The 22,149-nt window shown below is 36.6% G+C and overlaps 1 protein-coding gene across 1 annotated transcript in view; it reads right to left on the bottom strand.

The window, feature by feature from the left end:
* Positions 1–21,846, bottom strand: part of SACS (sacsin molecular chaperone) — a 32,279-nt gene extending 10,433 nt beyond the window's left edge. The window contains exons 1-7 of the mRNA XM_035900428.1: positions 21,763–21,846; positions 18,582–18,667; positions 14,449–14,560; positions 13,006–13,152; positions 9,102–10,584; positions 6,649–6,740; positions 1–2,768 (exon numbers count right to left, since the gene is read on the bottom strand). Coding sequence (XP_035756321.1) covers positions 1–2,768; positions 6,649–6,740; positions 9,102–10,584; positions 13,006–13,152; positions 14,449–14,464 — 4,506 coding nt within the window. The 5' untranslated portion in view covers positions 14,465–14,560; positions 18,582–18,667; positions 21,763–21,846. The remainder of the gene's footprint in view (positions 2,769–6,648; positions 6,741–9,101; positions 10,585–13,005; positions 13,153–14,448; positions 14,561–18,581; positions 18,668–21,762) is intronic.
* Positions 21,847–22,149: the final 303 nt, after the last annotated feature.

A 22,149-nucleotide genomic window follows, 5' to 3' on the forward strand; every position in this document is an offset into this window, starting at 1 on the left:
CTGAGTTCTAAAGGACAGCCTGAAAAGCGTTCCTTTGTAGCTGTAAGGAGATTCTACTGTCAGTGGTAGCTGGCAACCAAAAACTCCTATAAATGGCTTAAACTGATTGGGAAATTTTCGCAGCCTCTTCTGTTGTTTACTCCAGTTGATTTTGATCCCAGGGTTAGATTTATCTCTAATATGCTTACTGATATGGTTAACATTTGGATCAAACATAATCATGAACTCCCGGCTCAAAATAATAGGAACATCAGTGATATGATAAACAGAATTGAATCCCAGTCCAAATTTTCCTACTTTGTCAACTTCACTCCTTTTTAAAGACTCTCCTAATCGAGTTATATTTAGGAAATCTGAGTCAGAAAATTCAGAATTATTGAATGACCACAAAGCTGGACCATGACATGCTGCCATTCCTGGATCCAGAAGATTCTCTCTTATATCCATATTTCTTCTCATGTCAATCAGAAAATTACATTCTGTTGCATTAGCATCATCAGCATTTTGAAGAAGCTCCTTAAAGATATCTGAAATGGAAGGGTATTCTTCCAGAATGTTTTTAATTCTTACAGTGAGAGGCTCTCTTTGCCCAGATTGCTCAAATCCCATATTTTCTGGATTAATCAATCTTGTGCTAAGGCATGGGACATTTAACCACTCAGCAGTTTTCATTGGTATGTCTTCATGCACCAAAATTATTGGTTCAACAGAATCTTCAATCAAATCATTTAAGTCATCAACTTTGATATCACAATAACAGCACTCATGAATTGGCCTCATTGCAAGTTTATAAGGAAGTTTCCCACTGTATAGTGGCATGGGTGTATGCAGACTTGCAGGAATCTGATTGCTGTACAGCCATCTTATAATGCTCAACATAATGTGAAGATTTTGTTTACTCTCTTGTTCCGAGAGCGACTGCTCACTTTTTAGATATATTTTCTGAATTACCATAGAAACATGGTCTGGTGTTAACTGCTCAATTGAACCACAACATTTAAACAACTGGTGAAACTTCGCCATAGTTTTTGGCACATAATGTAGATAAGGCTGGAGATCAAGATCAGGTACTGACTTTATTACTGCTTGTGTGAGGGAACAAAACGTTTTACCTGTCCAAACCCAGGGAAATTTCAGGGCTTTAAAAGCTTCTTTGCCTTCTTCTAGATGATCATGCATAAATCCATAAATCTCAAGCAAGATATGCTGAAATTGATAATAATCCTCATCACTGAAGGTTTTAGAACTGTGCCAATCGACCACCACCTTGAAATGCTTTAAGACTGCTTTTATGCTGGGCTTGGTGGGGATGCCAAGTGCTTTTTCTATATCCAACAGCACATTTTCCACAAGAGGAACTGAGGAACCAACTAAAATTGCATGAGATATATCACACATTTCTGGTGGATAACACAGATTACAGTGATCTCCTTTCCAAACTAAGGATCCTGGATAATTTGGAGGTCTTTCCTTACATGCGGGAATCCATTTTATTTTTTTCAGCGCAGCTTTTGTTTCAGCTGAGTGAAGCAATGTATGGTTTTTGTTCAAAATCATCAAGAGAGTTCTAGCTTTTCTTAACAGTAAATCATGATTGGTGTTGGAGTTAGCATGCAAACTTTCAATTTTATTTGCCACTCTCATAATATCACTTTCCTCAAGATTGGCCTCATTTTTTAAGCCTATTTGTCTCAGAGAATGAAGAATATCTGAAGATGTAAAAATAACAGGGGGGAAGCAAATTTCCTCCTCAGCATAAAACAAATTTTGTAGAAGTTCTACCTCAGGATCAAAGAGCTCATTTGCTGATGTTATCTTTTCCTGTGAAATCTTAATAAACTTCAGTGATGTTAGCCAATCTATTACATCTGTATTCTCATTTTTCAGAAAAGTCAGATTTTCAAGAACCCATTGCATTATCTGTGTTGTTTCATCGTATGAATAAAAATCACTTCTAATGTCTTGTATAACAAACTTCAAGCAATCTGTGCTCTTTAGCTGTTCTATTTTCAGCAAGTTAGCTAAGCGAATAGTAGCTTCATCACTGCTGTCAATTATTGGAATAGAAAATCTTAGACCAGGAGGAATTTTGGCAGTGTGGTGTAATACCTTACTGCCTTTTAGCCCAGTAAAAACAGGGACACTTTCATCAGATGATTTTTCAATTTTTTTAAATATTACCAATTCCTGAATAATTCTTCTCTCTTTTTCATTTGCATCAGTTAAACTAGCTAAGAATGCCCTAAGAGCATCTTTATGTGTTGATGGGAATGATGCAACCTGACTGCATAGTTTCTGTAAGGACATTTTTTCCATTATTTGTAAAACAGCACTTGGTAATGGTGGATGCACATATTTTTTTATAAGTGGATGTTGGATAGAAGTATCCAGCTTCTTAAGTACAACTCCACCAACTTTCTGAATAATATCAGCTAAGTATTCCGGGAGCTGAGTCTCAGATTCATCTTCCAGAATGATAGGTGATGGATTCCTAAATCTAACCAGTTCCACTGATGTTTGGTTCTCCTCCAGCGGTGTCTTGGGGATAAGCGGCATGTCATCAAACACGCTCAAGTCATCAGAAAAATGTATATATAGGTTCTTCCAGACCATCTTAAGCCAGGAAACTGATGGGTGATTTTTGTCTTCCAAACCTGGATACCATTGTACCACCATGTCTCTGCCAGGCCACACGCTGTTCATAACTTCTTTAACGAGCCGGGCAAATCTTTCTGGGTTCAAAAGCTGCAGCTGAGTGCATGGCCTTCCTGAAATTATAGCAAAATGGGAAAGGCATGAAAATCACAGAGCAGAGTTACATAGCAAAGTGCTTTTGGTTATTAGGCTGGGAAAGGAAATATAAAAATAAATTTTAAAAATAAAATAAAATAAAAAAAAATCTAACTTTTGTCCTGTCTTTTCATTTTGTGGAAAAAACTGTTTGTTAAATAGAACTGCAGACACCAGCTCCCCTTTTAGGGGGAGCTTTTAGGAGTTAATTAGAAGTGAATACATTCCATATTAGTATAAAAATAAAAACAAATTGCAAATTATCAATATGTTATCACATTTGTTAGTTTGACACAAGAGTTCTCAGGCATACATAGCAACTATGGATTTACAATCAAAATAGAAGCCTCAAGTGTATTTTTTTGTTTGGTTGAGTCTTCACACTAATTATTTGGCTAGCAGTAAATAAGAATCTAATCCATTATTTGTTTGTCTCTAAATGCAAAGATTCAGGCAGATTTTAAAGATTATTTATTAGATATAGCAAAGAGCAGCTATGGGGCAGATGATCATACACTAAAACTGACAATCACCAAAACTCAGCTGTGCAAGGAGTGCTGAAACTAAGTTTAGGTGTATATGCTTTTATTCTTATTATCAAAGCCTTCACTAAAAGAAATATATGTTAACACTCATGTCTTAATTATCATTAAGACAGCTTATACTTAAAAATTACAGAATGTGTGAGGGTAAGAAAAGAGTACAGAATATATAAATAACACTACGATTTCCAATGACATCAAAGACAATGACAGAAATGGAAGCAAGGCATTTCATATTTTTCCTCCATCTAGATAGCACTGCCATTTCCTTAAAAGCAACAGTCCAATTAAAGATATTATCTACTGTCCCTGCTCTGCTGGAAATCGGTAGTAAGAAGACATCCTTCAGAAAACATTTTTTTCCTTTAACTTCATGCCTACAGACCTATGCATTCTGTCAGTTCTGTTGAACAGAAAACACAGTAAACATAGCAGCCTTGTGAAAGTGAGAAATACTTGCAGCAGTGGGCCTGCAAGGTAAGAATCTACTTAAAAGCTAAGCTTAAATCCCATTATTTGAGCACAAATCCTTAGAAATCCTGTTTTAAAATCTATACATGTAATCTTAAAATACTGGAAATCTTTCTGCACCGGAATTTATTGAAAAAATATATAAATACACCAATGAAAATATTGATCATTGCTGTGTAACATAACTACAAAGTTTCCTTCATCAACATGCACTTCCCCTCAACTGTATTTAAAACTCTTTTCGTAATTATCTTTGGTAGCTATCTTTCGGCAGCTCTATTTGACAAGTTTTGTTTACATGAAAGCTGGGGTAATGAGAATAGCTATTCATCAAATTCACACAAATATCAAGCTTCAATCCAAACCAGCACATCTTCAGTTAATAACCATACCTGAAAATCCCCAGAGAAGCTGTTGGGCTAGAATATAATCAAATCCATTTTTAGAAATTAGCTTGTGAGTTGCACATTAACACTCTAAATATAGAAACAGTTATTAACTAGAAAAATTCAGTACACATTTTAGGAGAGACAACAAAAGATCTGGTTATCTTTGTACAACACAACAAAAAAAATGCATCCCATTTTCTCAAAGAAATAATACAAGAAGATTTCTATTTCTGCAACTGTATCAGGATTCTCTCGGATATAATCTCTAGAGCCATATAAGAAACTCTTGACAGTTAAGGTTTCAAAACCTGCCAAAAAACCCTCTAATACTTCTTATTTATAATAACATACAACTTTTATGGTACTGCAGTTGTACTTCACTATTATGCAAAATCTTAGAATGAAGAATAATTTAGGAGGAGGTAGAATGAAGAGAAAAGCAGACACTACAGTCTTGCAAAGGATTATCTAAAAGTCCTTAGGCATTTCTAGAAGATTTAGAAGAATTATACTTGTCATATTCATTTACAAAAATACGTTCTTCTAATCAGTAAGAGGCATACTACCAACCAAGAACAAGTCATGAGAAAAATGTCTTTCAAAGAAACTACCAGAGGAAGAAGAGAGACAGAACCAAGACCTTAAATGTGACCAGAAGTCTTCCCAGGACCTAAAAAGCCCAGACAGAGTTTGCTGCAACTCAGAGACCAAGCCTGAAAGCGAAGGATTGTCCTATAAGAACTCAGTATGGGATTGCTTTACGAATATATAGGTTTTTTTCATTTTAGTCACCGCTGCTTTTTCTGTTTAAGATGTAGTTGAGCATACAGTCTGTCAAACTTGTATTTTGTTTTGCTTGGTTTGCTCTGTTTTGGGTTTGTTTTGTTTTGTTTTTAATTTAAGCATGGTTTTGGACTGCTTTGTGACTTGGAGAAAATTGTCTAGTACAATGCATCTCTAAAGTCAATTTAAGGTATCATCACAAGGAACTGGCATTTGTCAAAGCTAACATTCCTGTCTTCCATACAATTTTTCATCCATCTAATCTCACTATGGCTGTCTTGATCTGTATATATGTTCTTTTAAAGTCCCAGCAATTACTACTACAGTAAACAGTAGTTCTTTATGGTTCTATCCCAGATTAAGAATAAGCACTGTCTGGATAGACAATTTAAAGTAGTCACTACTTTCAACAGTTTATAGTCTGTATTAAAACAAAACAAAAAAATCAAAAACAGTACTGGGGGAAATTAACAGTAAAAAAATTAGCATATTCTTCTGCAGCAATAGACACAACACTTATGCCCATAAGGCTTTGACAAATCTACTTTTTAGAACACAGTTTTGCTTTATAGTAGTTTCAGACTTGCTGTCTGGTGACTGATTTCATATCTTCTACACAATTTATTTTATTTTAAATATTTACACTCTTTGTGCAGTAAGTCACTCCAAATTCTTTCAGTCTTTTCATAGATGCTTTGCCATACTTTAAAATATCATCTTAGCCTCAGATTTATCTTACTTTTCTATTATTTTTTATAATGAAGCAATGATGAAACCATGGACAAAGGAGTAGGTTTCCAACTGAACAGGAAGAATAATAAACCAAGAACACATAAAGGACTGAGGGGGAAAAAGGTCAGAACACAGACTGAAGAAATGGAGACTGTGACTGAATGACTGAAGACATTGATAAAGGGTACCAAAAAAAACAAATCAAGGCAATGATTTACAGTATTCTATGTCTAGTATGCAGATACTACAAACACAAAATAGAATTCAGACGGTCTTAAGTGGAGAAATACTATTTGCATAAAAATACTGAACCTTGAATAAATCATAGAATCATAGAATAGTTTGGGTTGGAAGGGGCCCCCAGAGGTCCAGGGATGGGGCCTCCACCACCTCCCTGGGCAACCCGTCCCAGTGTTTTACCACCCTCATTGTAAAGAATTTCCTCCTTATATCCAGTCTAAATCCACCCTGTTTTAGTTTGAAACCATTACCCCTTGTCCTGTCACAGCTGGCCCTACTAAAAAGATTTTCCCCCTCTTTCCTATAGGCCCCCTTTAGGTACTGAAAGGCCATAATCAGGTCTCCCCGCAGCCTTCTCTTCTCCAGGCTGAACAAGCCCAACTCCCTCAGCCTGCCCTCATAGGAGAGGTGCTCCAGCTCTCAGATCATTGCTTTACCCAGTTAATATCTATTCTTTTATTGATAATTTCCATCCTTCTTCCCTTGCCTTTTCTTTTTTGTTCGTTTATAATTTTTATTTGTCATCTGTAATTCAAACGACATAGTCTATTGTATCTTAAATATATTTTTTAGATGACTACCTTATTTATGTGAACTTCATTTCACAAAAGGCATTGCTTTAAACTTGGGTTTAGAACTAGTCTGTTCAACCATTAGCAAGCTATCTATTTCACTATATGAGAACACAAAAGACATATTACCTCGGCTTTTGGCAGCTTCTTTCAAAGCAGCTAGAACCTCAGGCTTCAGGTCATCAGAAAGTAACCTTCCTTCCAGGCCAGGGAAGAGTGATCTAAGCACACCATAAAACCAAACCAAAACAAACAAACAAAAAAACCAAAATACACTTTAGCAAAGCATCTAATTGATTTATGTTGCTGCACAGAAATTACCAGCATGGTAATCATTATGGTAAGACAGTCACATACAAAGCTATCGCTTACATATGCAGAATTGGGTTTTCAGCAGGCATCTTCTTATGAGAAAATCATACATTTAGAACCAGACAGTAGTAAGAAACTGATTTTTCTAACTACTCTCCTTTTCAAAGCAGGTCTAAGCAAGTTTTCTCTTGATAGAAAAATTGGGATTAGAAAATTATTTTCATCTATTTGTATTGTAACCAAAAAAAAAAAAAAAAAAAAAAAAGTAAAATAGCACCTGTTATTCCACATCTCTTAAAGATTGAATTTGAAAGCATATAAAAAAAATTACATGTAATTCTAGGACTTCACACAGATGTGCTGATTGCAAAAGATCTGCAGACAGTGGTTAAGACTATTGTAGCCAAGAATCAGTCTCATCCTGCCCTTTCCCTCCCCCCTTCCTTTATGTGAGCACTTAAAACTAAGTATTTTTTTAGGGCTTTTGTCTTCTTGAAATAAAAAATAACTATCTAGTTTGACAGCAGGTATGTCAATTATATGTAAACCAACACAGAATCTTCCTTGTTCTTCCACAGGTGTTAATAGAAATAAATTCATAAAAGCTTATTTCAGCTTTTTAAGCAGGCTCCAAATTTGAATACGCAAAAAGCCAAACTCCTAAGTTGAAGGTGTCTTAAAACATCTAGCATAAGTCATTTCTCATATTTGTAACATCAGAATGAAAAACAATTACTATAGGCAAGAACAGAGGCAAATAAAGCATTACTATTTCAAATTTCTGTATTATCAGTGTTAGCAAGTAGATTTATGCCTGGTATAATGCGCTTTTTATCAGTTTTACAAGACTAACCAAAGTCCATTAACAACACTAACTGAACAAGATATAGTGGTATCGTTAAGTTCCCAGAAAAGTATCTTGTGACCAGTCTGAAGCAGGGCTGTAAGGAAAATTTGTTAGTCTCATCATGGAAATGTTTTCTCTATTAATGTACTGGCTTAACTTCTGGAAGAAGAAACAAAGTAAAAGACTAGCAAAAGATAAATCATCTCAGAACAGATGCTAGAGAATTATTATTTTGTAAAAGAAGACACTAGAATCACAGGCTCTGAGTAGTGTTAATCCCCTCATAAATAACCTGAATTGTCCAGAACAAGAAAGATCTTGGGTTTAGAATATAATAGAAAAAGATCAGCAGCAGACTTGGAAAAAAACCTCTCCTTAAGCAACACAGTATGACAAGTTACCTGCATCCAACTGCTTTTCTTGAAGATGTGTTGTCTACACATATATTCAAACCACAGTTTACATAACAACCTTAATAATATCTATATTGGCACACTCCAACCCACCTCTACTTCCTGTATAAACAGTTCATAGGGCAGTAAAAGCAGCAAAGTGCATGTAAAATGTCACATTCTCTCAAGCTGAGGATCTGAAAATTAGCGGAATTCTGAGGGAAAGGAGAAGGAGTGGTTGTGAACATACGTACGGGTAACACTTTGTAAGGAAGACCAGCTACAGGTAAGACATCTGATGTGTCTGAGTGACTTCAAGCAGTACCTCTTAAGCAATTACTTGGAGAAGGGTCCAGATTTAACAAATCTTTTATACATGCATAATCCAGTATAGACATAAAAAGCAGTAGTCATGGTTTCCCCCCGGTGACCCCAAGCCTGCTCTTCCCTATCCCCTCCCCAGTGTCAGTGCAAGCTTTACTGACAAATGAAATGTGAAGCAAGTTGGTACATTGATGGAGCTGGGAAATAAAGGGAAAAAAGATAATTGGAGAGGGACTGGAAAGAACAAAGGGAGAGCAGATGTAGAAGACAAAAATCACATCTTTCCATGGTAGTATCTGCTTACTGGTTTCAGGAAGTAAGTGTTTAGTACTAAGCCCTTCACTGAAAGTAAGAGTGCTGTGTTTTAAAAAAAAAAAAAAAAAAAAAAAAAAGCCTGAAGTGATCTCAGGCTTTAAGAAAAGCTTTTATCATTACCTAATTTAATGTACTTCCTAGTGTGCATGTTTCTAACCACCTCCTGCTCATAATTCTCAGAGAGCTAATTTGAAATATAACCTGTCTCATTTCAAATGAGACATATGCACACAAACATGTACATACATAGAGAAAACTGAGTTCTATCTATGCATTATTCTTTACACTACAGGCTGCTGCATATCATCTTGTGTGCTGATAAGCAAATAAGTCTGAAGCTCTGTTTCAACATTTAAACTAACAAAACCCAGCATTTAAATTATTAAGCATACCTGGGATATTCTTCTGAGGTTATGTAAACTACATCCTGTTCTGACACAGATGAGGAAAAAGGAATAAAATTTCCATTCTGTAATGGCAAAAGCTCCAGTCCAATCAGTTCACTGTAGACTCCATCAGAAAGCACAAATTCCAAAAGATGAAGCTTTTCTTCAGCTGGTCCACTGTGTCCAGATTTTCTTAGTACTTGCCGTACTACAGCAGGAGTCACTTTTTTCACAGCTTTAGCAGTAGAAACAGTAAGATGCACTGCACTAGAAATATTTGCTGGTACCTTGGCAATCTGCTTCCCTGAATTCTGGAGGTAGTTGAGAACAGACAGTGTGTACTCCACACTCTCATCCATTTCAGAAAAGTGGACCTGTTCCACCTTTATCCACTGATTACTCACTGAGTAAATAACTGCATGCTGGAGCAGCTCTTTAAAGAGAGGTACTATGACTGGTTTCCAGGGTACCCTGATTTTGTTCTCATCAGGCCATAACCTATAAATTCTTTCAGCTGACAGTGGAAAATCCGAATTCTTCTCGGTCTCCATTCGTTTGATAGCTTCCAAAATAAGGGTGGTATATGCCTTTGGCACTATATTTACCACAAGAAGATCATTCCACAGAGCTGCTGGATCTCTCCATTGATCCAGCTCTCGCCATTTGATACTCCTCCTATTGTCTGTGAGACCAAAGAAACCACTAACATGAACTGGGAGTCCAGTTTTGCTTTCTTCACCTGGAGGCAAAGGCAGAAAACAAAATGCTCTTCCTGAAAAATCTGCTACAGCTCCTTTTTCCTCCCCGTTAGCTGATAAAGACATGGCTATTCCAATAGTAGGAACAAACTTCAAATCATCAGCTAAACAATCCAGTTCAGTACACATTCCTCGTCCACCTACACAATTACATACCAACCAAGATGTTTTCTGTGCATCCTTAACGCTCTCATCTTCTACAACTATATTTACATGGTATGTCACACATGTTATGCTATTGCTTGGAACTCCCTTACAATACTGATTTATTGCAGTTCCTAAGATTTTGATTGAATTGGGTCTTTCATGTTTCAAGGCCTTGTTCTCACTAGCGGTTACTCTAAAAATCAGCCTCTCCGTTCCATCAGCTTCCCTAACATGCAATGAAACATCCTGAACACTCTTCAAGAAGAGCAATACTGTGTCTGCATCTGCTCTGAAGGATTCAAACAGCTCCAAAACCTTCTGTTTGTCATAAACATTGCTGCTCAGTTGGGAAGGCTGCAGACGAAGTGGGAAACGGAAAAAGGTACCAGGAAAGTTTCCATTCTTAAAGGTTTCCTTAGTGCTGCCAAATACACCAATGAATGGTGCAAACTGGTCTGTAAGTTCATTGATTTCCTTGCTGTCTTCTTTTAGATTCCAACACTGGCCTGATTCATGAGGTCCAAAAAGGGTTTGATGGGGATCAAGCATTCCAATCTGGTCACCACTGAAAATACTAGGGACATCTGTATACACAAAAACCGACTATTAATAATCCTAAAAACCATACTTTTCAAATACAGTCTTAAGGAACAAATTTTAAAAGGGCAGGAAAAACAAATATTAGAAAACTGTGATAAACCTAGTATAACTCTGATAACATATAATTCAGTGCTTATTGACAGGAAGAAACAAGCACACCCCCACACTGCAATTAAATATACAAGTAGTCATTCAACTATTTGAATTTTAGCAAACGGTGAGCAACAAAAAGTATAATTTTTTTTTCAACTCTATACTTTTATCTTTCCAATATTTTCAGAAAAAAAATTAATTTACTAAAGATATATTCTATTACATTCATACTTTGCAGATCTTGAAGGCTTGCAAACAGTAATCTTGTACTTTTAAAAGCATAATTTCCCAGAATTATAAAACCACTGAACCTATTAACTAAGCTTTTATTCATGCTCTACTAATTAACATATTGTGAAAAAAACATCCTGTGCCTCATAAACTCACTTCACAAGTTAAAAATGTTATTTCAGCAAAAATATGCCTCTTATGCTTAGAATCATACAACCATAGAATCATTTAGGTTGGAAAAGACCTTTAAGACCATCAAGTCCAACCGTTAATCTCACCCTGCCAAGTCCACCACTAAACCACGTCCCTAAGCACCACACGTACCCGTCTTTTAAATAGCTCCAGGGATGGGAACTCAACCACTTCCCTGGGCAGCCTCTTCCAATGCTTGACAAGCCTTTTGGTGGAGAAATTTTTCCTAATGTCCAACCTAAACCTGCCCTGGTGCAACTTGAGGCCATTTCTCCTTGTCCTATCACTTGTTACTTGGAAGAAGAGACCAACACCCACCTCGCTACAGCCTCCTTTCAGAAGAGCAATGAGGTTTCCCCTCAGCCTCCTCTTCTCCAGGCTAAACAACCCCAGTTGCCTCAGCCGCTCCTCATAAAACTTGTGCTCCAGACCCTTCAACCAACTTTGTTGCCCTTCTTTGGACATGCTCAAGCACCTCAATGTCATCGATGGCCCAGCCATCCAGCCAGTTTTTTACCCAGTGGAAGCATATGCCCATCCAAGCCATGGGCAGCCAGTTTCTCCAGGAGAATGCTGTGGGAAATAGTGTCAAAGGCTTTACTAAAGTCTAGGTAAACAACATTCACAGCCCTTCCCTTGTCCACTAAGCAGGTCACCTTGTCATAAAAGGAGATCAGGTTAATCAAGCAGGACCTGTCTTTCATAAACCCATGCTGACTGAGCCTGATCACCTGTTTGTCCTGTACATGACGCATGATGGCACTCAAGATGATCTGCTCCATAACCTTCCCCAGCAGAGAGGTCAGACCAACAGGCCTGTAAGCTCCCCGGATCCTCCTTCCAGCCCTTCTTCTAGATGGGCATCACCCTCTGAACCAGGCTCCTAAACCAGCCAAAGTCTGCCCTCTGCAAGTCCAAGATAGCAGTTCTGCTTACCCCCCTCCTTACTTCTCCTAAGAATGGAGAACTTATCATTTTGTGATTGCTATGCCCAAGACGGCCTCCAACTGCCCCATCACCCACAAGTCCTTCTCTGTTCGCAAACAGGTCCAGTGGGGTGCCTTCCCTAGTTGGTCCACTCACCGTGTCAGGAAGTCATCTTCCACACACTTCAGGAGCCTCCTAGACTGTTTCCTCTCTGCTGTGCTGCATTTCTAGCAGATGTCTGGTAAGTTAAAGTCCCCCACAAAAACAAGGGATAGCAATTGTGAGACTTCCCCCAGCTGCTAACAGAATATTTCATTGGCCTCTTCATCCTGGTTGGGTGGTCTATAACAGACTCCCACCATGATATCTGCCTTGTTGGTCTTCTCCCTGATTCTTACCCATAAACACCCAACCCATCACCACCATCTGTATGGCAGTAAAACATTTTGCCAGAATAACAGGTTTCAAGATGGAATATCACCAGCTTGTGAAAGAGTACACTCTCTCTCAAATGTAAATGTGCATATACTTGTATTACGGAATATCATTTCTAGCATGAAATAAAATCACTTCTTATTATGCAAAGACCCTGCTTAAAAGTTTCAATCTAGTCTAAAGTGTCACATTTCTACTCACACATCTACTCTGTATTATGGGACTCTCTAATATGAACAGCATTGCATAACTGAAATAACAATGTAAAGGAATGTTCATTTCAATATAAGGGACTAAGTACATAATGATGTTACTAGAAGGAACAAAATGCCTCCAAAAACCTTCAAAATCCAAAGGATACCTTATATAGTTTTAGAAAAATATGAATGCTTCTTAAGGAAACTTAGCCAGGGATCTAATTTAAAAATGCACTATAGAGAAAATATTAAATGTTTGATGAATACCTAAAATAATTAAACAATTTTGAAACTTCAACATTTTCATTTTAATATATCTACTGAGAGTACCTGTTATATGATAAACTGAATTAAAGCCAATTCCAAATCTTCCAACTTTCAGGGGATCATCTTTCTTCCTGCTTCTTGCTATTTCCTGTATACCATGCCAGTCCTCAGGGGTGAAAATTGCATCATTGTAGGCATAAAATGCTGGCCCTATTGTTAAAAAGATGACAGAATAAAACTATTTACTGTTAAAAATTTCTAGGAAATGGACTTAGAGAACTGAAAGTATTTATTTAAAGTATGCATGTGCAAATTTAATGGGGAAACTATAACTCAAGCTGACATCAAATTATGCTTAGTGATGAAAGGGAAGTACAGAGTAGCAGCAAAACCAGAAGCAAGAAGATGGATTTACCTCTGTATATGTTACTTAAGAGATTTATATTCTGATGTGGTATCTATTCTGGTGTCCACATTTTAAAACAATGATTCTGAAAAACTGAACAGAAAGCAACAAAACTTCTGAAAGAAGCAGCGTCCTGTGGCACAAGGCTTAAACTCAATCTGTTCAGTCTACCAAAAATATGTTTGAAAGATGTACTTATCACAGTCTATTAATGCCTCCACTGGAAGGGAATGCATGGAAAGATATTACAATAACCTGTGTCTAGAAAGTAAGACAGACAAATTCAAATTAGAAGATATAATGACGCTGATTAACAACTGAAAAAAAAGCTAGAAACAAGCAGCAGATCATTCATCATTGAAATCTTTCTATCACGACTGAATGCCTTTTGGGAAGATTATGCAAACTCATTTGTTTGATAAATACATAACTGACCTCTACCACACAAATCTGTATCAGATGATGTAAAAATTTTAAGTTTACAAGAAACTACAGTTTCAGTATACAGGCAGCATGGAGCAAAGCTTGGTGTAAGGGTGAGAGAATAAGAGATGGGGAAGAAAACGGAACTGCCTGAAGAGTGCTGAAATGTAAGGGGCTAGGGTCACCTTTACATTAAGAACTGGAGATAGCTCTCAAAAGGTAGAGGTTATTATGTAAAAAATCTGAAAATTATTACTTAATATTCCAAGTATTCTTTTATCCTAGGTCTTACTTGTTTACTTCCTCTATTAAAGATCCTTTCTTGTATTTTGGGATACTGAGTGAACCCAGGGAAATAAACCACAGGATGCACAGTCATCCTGGAAGTGACTTAGAATAAAGCAGAACATGAAAACTTTTTCAAACAACATTAACTGTAAGCAGTCAGAAAGCTGCTACTGACAACCTGCAAGAAGACAGTGTAAAGTCTTCAATACCAAATACCAGCTTTGGAAAAGAATTATCAACATCAGAACATACACAAAATATGCACCTGGTAAGGTGGTAGTAGAAATGGAGTCATCCCTATATGGTCATCTCCATACAGCAAGGAGAAAACCACAGAACCACACGCATATTGAAGAATAGTGGCCAAATATAATGAAAATTATATTTACCCTGATATTGTGCCATGTCCTTTGACCATAGAGTTTCTGTTCCATACTGAGTTTCATCATATAAAAACCTAACCTCTGTGGCACCAGCATCTTCTGCATTCTGTATCAGTTCCTGAGACAGCAAAAAAACACACAAAAACAAAGTATAATGCAGTAATAGGGTACATATTCCAGCAATGGCTTTCCAATTTAAACCATAGAAAATAATAAGCAATTGTTTCAAGTGTAATTATTTTCACACTTTTCAACCCAAATAATTTTATCCAGTTTACCAGAATGAAAATAGACATCATTATAAAAGGTATATTCAGATAAGTACTATAGAAGTGATTTGAATTTGGAGCTAAAACACCACACATCATAGAAACATTTCGGTTGGAAAATACCTTTAAAATCATCAAGGCCAACCGTTAACCTAACACTGCCAAGTCCACCGCTAAACCATGTCCCTAAGCACCTCATCTACCTGTCTTTTAAATACCTCCAGAGGTAGGGACTCAACCACTTCCCTGGGTAGCCCTTTCCAGTGCCTGATACCCCTTTGGACATTAGGAAAAATTTCTTCACCAATCTAAGCCTCCCTGGCACAACTTCAGGCCATTTCCTCTTGTCCTATCACTCATTACTTGGGAGAAGAGACCAACACCCACCTCACTACAACCTCCTTTCAGGTAGTTGTAGAGAGTGATAAGGTCTCCCCTCAGCCTCCTTTTCTCCAGGCTAAACAACTCCAGTTCCTTCAGCTGCTCCTCATAAGGGTTGTGCTCTAGCCCCTGAAGCTGCTAAACTGTTAATACTATATTATCCCAAAACGGAGCTGTACAAGCCTCAAAACAATGCAAGAGGGCAGAAGAAACAAAAAAGAAACCCCAAACAAACAAACAAACAAACAAAAAAATCAAAGTTTACTCTTAAGCCCACACAACAGCTGTAAGGCAACAGTGAGGCGACAAGTCATAAAAGGGCAATACATAGCACTCTTCTTTACATCAACTGAATCCCATTTAACTTAACACGACACAGTATGAAGCAACTGTTCAAGAGCCATGGTGCTCACTTCTAACACTCCTTCATCAAAGGGCTTCAAAACAGTTCTGGCCAGTAACTCTAAATCATGAATCAACAGAGCTCACCTGTTGAATGAAACGCATAGACTAGAAATCTTAACTAAGATTGAGTATTTGTTAATTAGTATTAGTAGTGTTGAGACCTATGGAAAACTCTTAACTAAAACGTCAACAAATTAGTTTCGTAATCACTACCATTTGATAAAATATGTCTATCCAGTCCCATTTATATCAACAGCATTATACACTGCAGACATGTAAGCACGATTATAAATACCTACAGGATTAGAGCTTCACACAATGCTCTATTTACACTGAATCATCAAAGTTTATCAGGACTCCAAAGATACACACTCATACATCATATAGACCAAGATACATGTGTGTGTATGTTTGTGTGGGTATATATAAATTTGGCATAAGGAAGTATCTCATCTGAATTGAAAAGCTACATAGGTACATCACATCCAATGTAGTCACACAAACATAAATTTCATTCAATTATGCATAAAAATAAAAGACTTACTAGCAAGATGAATCTTTACTTTAAAAGTGCATCAACTAGCAGCAGATATTTCAGACTAGGCTGCATTCTAATATAGTGTTGACAGTAAAATAAGATCACTGTTGTCTAATATCTGGTTTCAAAACTATAACCCCTCAATTTTTCACTTTGTGACAGCATGTTCAGTCCATAAGGTGTACTACACAAGTAGCCAAAATATAGTTTATATTGTTACTTCTACACAATTTTGAAGCAAGATGAGATAGCAAGGAATATACCCACAGTTCAGCATAAATAATACATTTTTAAAGAATCTCCATGACATTTAATTACAAAAACCATGCAATTCTTAGTTTAAAAGAGTAATTATGGCAAACATTCAAGCAGGTACGGAAAGAAAGCCAAAGCCTCTAGAAATATTAAGTAGTAAGCATGGAAACTGACATGTAGTCAGATTTGCATTCATACTGTGGCACATGGAGCATCTCTTTCAGCTGTAACAGCATTGTATTTGAAGAATCCAGACAGTGAAATCAATTTTAAGAGATGAGCAAAATTCCTGGTAGTAATCCCTCCCTAACAGTCTGTTAACTCTAAATTGTAAACCATGAAAAGAGGAACATTTCTACTTTTAGATTTACCTATCTGATTTCTAAGGACATTATCTTATTTCTTCATGTTGAAATGAGAAATTTGGTTTAAATTGTTAAGGTCTGAACCCCTCATGATTCAAATGCATCTTACAGACTCAGAGAGTACTGGGAAATAGTAAAAAAGTAAGCACCCATCCTATGAACAGACACTGCTCAGAACATATCCAGGATGCTGTTTGCCAAAAAAAAAAAAAAATTTAAGATATGCTTATCTTAAGCATCCACAACTTCCAGTTCCAGGGTTGCAAAGAAAACCTTCCAAGAGACAGCAGGAACTGTCATCAACCATCACCATTTGTATTCGTGTATTTCATATATACAGACAGATTATGTATATCTGTACCAAATTCCATTAGTTAGAATCTAGTATTCCCATATACTAAGGAAATTAATTTCCTAACATCCATGCGATGAAGCATTCTGGATGAGAAGTTTAACATCCAAATATGAACTAGTCACCCTAGATGCTCTTTGGAAAAATCAAACTGGCACTTCCAGACGTTAATATAGGAAGCTAGAATAAATCAGACAAATCATCTTCTACAAGTACCTGTCTTTCCTCTTGCAAGACTTGACGAATTTAGAACGATCTGTGTTTTTTTCAGATCACAGAATCATTGAATGGTTTGGGTTGGAAGAGACCTTGAAATATCATCTAGTCCAATGCTCTCCTGCCATGGGGCAGGGATATCTTTCACTAGATCAAGTTGCTCAAAGATCTATCCAACCCGACACTGAACGCTTCCAATGATGGGGAGTCCGCAACTTCTCTGGGCAACCTATTCCAGTGCCTCACAACCATCTTAAAATATTTCTTCCTTATGTCCAATCTAACCCTATGCTCTTTCAGTTTAAAACCCTTGCCCCAGGCCTTGGTATAAAGTCCCTCTCCATCTTTCTTATAAGTTCCCTTTAAGTACTGAAAGGCCACAATAAGGGCTCCCCAGAGCCTTCTCTTCTTCAGATTGAACAACCCCAACTCTCTCAGCCTTTCTTCACAGGAGAGGTGTTCCAGACATGTTTAAAGTAAGGTGAGATGAATTCCACTCTACCAGTTCACCATCCTATTTATGGAAAAAAAATTTAATGCTTAAATCAATGTTGTCATTTCCATTGTTAGGCTTGTACATGTAAATTCAACATTCAAATGTGGAGCATCACAACATAACATACCCTACTGTTGCATACTTTGAAGTCTCCTGGACCAATGATAAAACACCATAAAGAACACTAACCTCAGTTCAGAAATTCCTGTGACATTCTTTTGTTACAAGAACGAATGTCTAGACTAAAAACGGTTTTCAGCCCATACAAAACTAATGGGTTCATTACTCTTACCACTCTAGAGCGAGTATCCCAAGAGCCACTCAAAGATTCCCATCTTAAAAGTGCTCTTAATGTAATGATGAAGCTTTGTGACATCATCAAAGTTCACTGAGGAAAATATATTTAGCTACCAATAAATTGCACAGTAAAATCTCCTATTAAAGTCTCCAGCTTATCCCAACCTTATCCTAAGATAACCCCTCCCCCAAAATTGTATATACTATTATGTGGTTTTACCATAGTTTATAGTAGGGATGAACAATAAAGTAACAAGAAAAAATAAACATTTTAGCTCACTCACATAAAGTGAAGTCTTGTATTTAATTGTTACATCATTTTATTTCTTTTTTTTTTCTAAATTACAATGGCATCTTTGACAAGCAAACTCAGAGACGTTAACCACAAAAAGAAGCCACACAACTCACTTTGCGTTGTCCACAGAAACATGTATCTCCTGTACTAGAATGAATATCTAATGAGGTATGACAACTGCAGGATTTGCTGGCAAGTGTTAAACTAATGGTATTATGTCTTGCATATTAAATGACATATATTTATGTCAAAGTATAATTTGTTGTATACCTTAAGAATCTGTCCTCCTTCTGGGTATCTTCTTAAAATATCCTTAAGAAAATCAACAAGTGGCGGAGTTGTTTGTCCAAAACGACCTGAAAAACAAACAAACAAAAAATAATCTGTGTACTATGCTACTATGCACTTATTTTCAGATTAAAAAAAAATACTCACTAAACAATTACTGGGAATTTAGAAAAAAAATTTAAATTAACTCAAGGCCTGAAACTGTAAAATCTTGTATTCCCAAAATCAGCTGTAAAAATACTACATTATAAATCTTTTTATTAAAAAAAATAAAATAGCAGTCTTGATGTTAATGTCAGCATGCAGTTTCATATTTGGATAAAACAAATTTTGGGGCTTTATATCAGTTATACCCCAACTCCAACTACTGGATGCTCAAATATAGCAACTTCCAGAGGACTGCTATGTTTTAAGTAGCAGGACAGTATCCTAGGGCAGCAGTGGCTCTGACCTTTTTTATAGCCAGTGATGATCCCTACTGACAGCTACACACAGGCATAGTATACTTTGGCTCTAGGGTACACTTCCTGTTCTGGCATATCACGGCACTGGGCCTGGTGCTAGCTTTGGCATTACCTGGGCTTAGCACAGGAGGGAGAAGAGTCTCAGAAAGGTATTACCAAGCATTATGAAGTTCTGGTGGACATAGACTCCACTAAGTGCAAGGTTAGCCCTGCTCTAAGAGGAAGAGTCTATCACAGAATGAAAGGATCAATAGTCCTCAATTCAAACTCCAGTCTGAGACTAAAGAGCATCTCTTTAAATCCAAACCTCTAAAACATGTGCTTCAAACAAATATTAATGATGCAAGCTCCACAAGGAAAACAGACTCTACTGATGCCCCATTTATCACTTCCCTTTAAAGTTATTAATAAATTATTTTCCCTCTCTCCCCATCTGCATATATGTGTATACATGAAGTGCAGATTCAAACACACACATATTATAAATACTACAGAACACAACACTAGACAAAAAAACCAAACCACAGAATCCTCAGCAATGTGGAAAAAGGGGGATAGATAAGAGAGATCTATTTGCTGAGAAAACATCAAGTAAACACATCAAACACCTTCTTGTCTTTAGGAAATTTTTGTATTATTCTTTATTTAAGCATCAATGAAAAAAAGGCCAAGAAACTGCAACTCACAGTGACAGTGTGGAAAATATTTTTGTAACTTTTTTTAATTATTTTTACAGCATATGTAAGTATATGAAAGCCAACATGCAAAATGCAAACCTCCAAAAATGAGCTGAACTGATGAACAGCAGGGAAGTTTGGGTGTTTCTTTTCTTAGGAGAAATTATCCAAAAATCAAGAAACCGACCTTTTCTAAGTCTAAATTGGGCAGGCAGACGGAAATGTTTAAACAACACATTTCACTATGGGAACCACAAAAACAGACAAGTAACTTTTAAGTGAAAGACTAAAGATAGACATATTCTAACTCTTTAGATCTAAGAGCAGAGCTGTTTAATATATGTCACAAAAATTACTCTATCTTGAGATCATGACTTACTGCATCATGTCAAAGGCTAAACTGATTTTTCTTGAGTATTAGAGCCAGTCATATTTAACACAAAACTGGCTCTGCAAATCTGAAGGAGAAACTTTTTCCACAGTAAGGACAGTCAAGCATGGAACAGGAGCCCAGAGAGACTGTGCAGTCTTGCACCCTTGACCAACCTGGTCTGACCTCAGAGCTGACCCTGCTTTGAGCAGAAGGTTGGAGTAGAGACCTCCAACATGAATTATTCTGTGAGCATATGAAAAGTTTATGCATTATTTGATAGACACCAGTAATGAATGTACACAGAGGTGATGTGGGTGATCTTCAAAGTATTTCAGCAACCACTGTGTTTGGCTCTACTGACCATGCAGTTCCTGAAGTTAGAAATTCAGGGCTTTCCTTGATTCATCTGCTGTAAGAAAAAAATCTCAGAACTGAAAGACTCCAGAACGGAAAAAAAAAAAAAAAAAAAAAAAAAAAGACTGGTGCTAAAGCCTTCAGATCTTTTAGACTTACATCAGAGTTGTGGGCAAGAAAAAGTTAAGTGCTTTACCTAGACATGGACTGCTTAGAATAGTATCTCTAAGAGAATCTCACAGCCAAATATTTCATTCCTAGGCCCAAAAAACAGCAATAGTTTTTCTTTCCCAAGAAAGATTTCCTAGGGCTACTAGACTATCTTCTCCTTATACTCGTAAGGAAAAAAAAAAACAGCTCAGAAGAAAAAACTCTTTATTTAGTCTACACAGCCTACATACAGCAAAAAATTATCAGAGCAAACAGTCAAGAATGAAAGAAAAACATTTGACGCCATCGAACCATGGGTCCATTTTAATAGGTGTTTTCTAACCACTGCAGGTTCTAAAGAATGTGAACATGAAATTCTGGCTAATATACAAATGCTTCAGTTCCCTCTGTCACTGGAAAACCATAATCCAGTACACTCATGGCTTACATAGGCTAAGAAATACAACATTGTGTGACACCAAATAAAATATCTGCATGAAAAGAAGGGTTTCCTTCTTCATCCTACAACCCATTAGCATTTACTTCATTCCTTTATTATAAAGTTATTGTTAAAAGAATATTACTGCTAGCAACCAAGTAACATACACATTACAGATTTGAATTAGAGCATTTCTGAAGATATCCTGGTATCATAATCTAATTCAAGATACCACACAAACAGATACACCTGCAGTTTTTGTAATAAAAATATAACTAAACATACAGAATCCAAAAAAAAGCAAACAAAAAAAAAAAAAAGAAATCAAAAGCTTTTACCAATAGTATAGTTTTCTACACAGTGGTTACTTTTGGTATCTGAATTGCTTATAAGTATTCAGTTTATTTTGTATGAGACAAGACAGCTATTAATGCTACTGCAAGGCAAGTTTTATTGATTCCAAAGGACAGCAATATTCTAATTTCTACACATGAAATTACAAAGAAAAAATTAAACACCAAGGCACTTAAAAGAAGTTTAAATTTCCTGGATGAGAACTAAAAGAACAAGTGAAAGGATACCTAGGATTTACAAGAAAAATAATTGCTTCCCATTTAAAGAAGAGAAAAATTTCAATTAACTCCAGATTGCATTAGGAAATGCTTTGACCTTCTAGTTTATAAAAAGAGACAAGTATTTTTCATACCTCCTCCTTTCAACCCTTTTGACTGCAGCGTCAGAAAAACTTGATTTTGAGACTTCTGAAGATCCAGAACCTTGATACCATCATGTAACTGAAATAAAAAAATACAAGACCAAGCTTGATCAGAACATTCTGCAGTATAAATAGTTTACTTTAGCTTCATTTCCTATATATTTATTCTATGAAGTCTGGCTTTATCTATAAGCATACAAATACTCCAAAACGTCCAGTATTCAGTGTGAGCAGCACTTTCAGTCCCTGAGGTCTAGGACGGCCTCCTTTGCCTAATGATACTCCTCAGATGAAGTATCAGTTTGTTAGTAACAGGACCAAAACAATGGCTGCAAACAGATCAGGTGGAAAAAATGCCTACAGAAGCACACTAAGAGC

This window comes from Egretta garzetta, unplaced genomic scaffold, assembly GCF_000687185.1.
Source record: "Egretta garzetta isolate BGI_Z169 unplaced genomic scaffold, ASM68718v1 scaffold98, whole genome shotgun sequence".
NCBI lineage: Eukaryota > Metazoa > Chordata > Aves > Pelecaniformes > Ardeidae > Egretta > Egretta garzetta.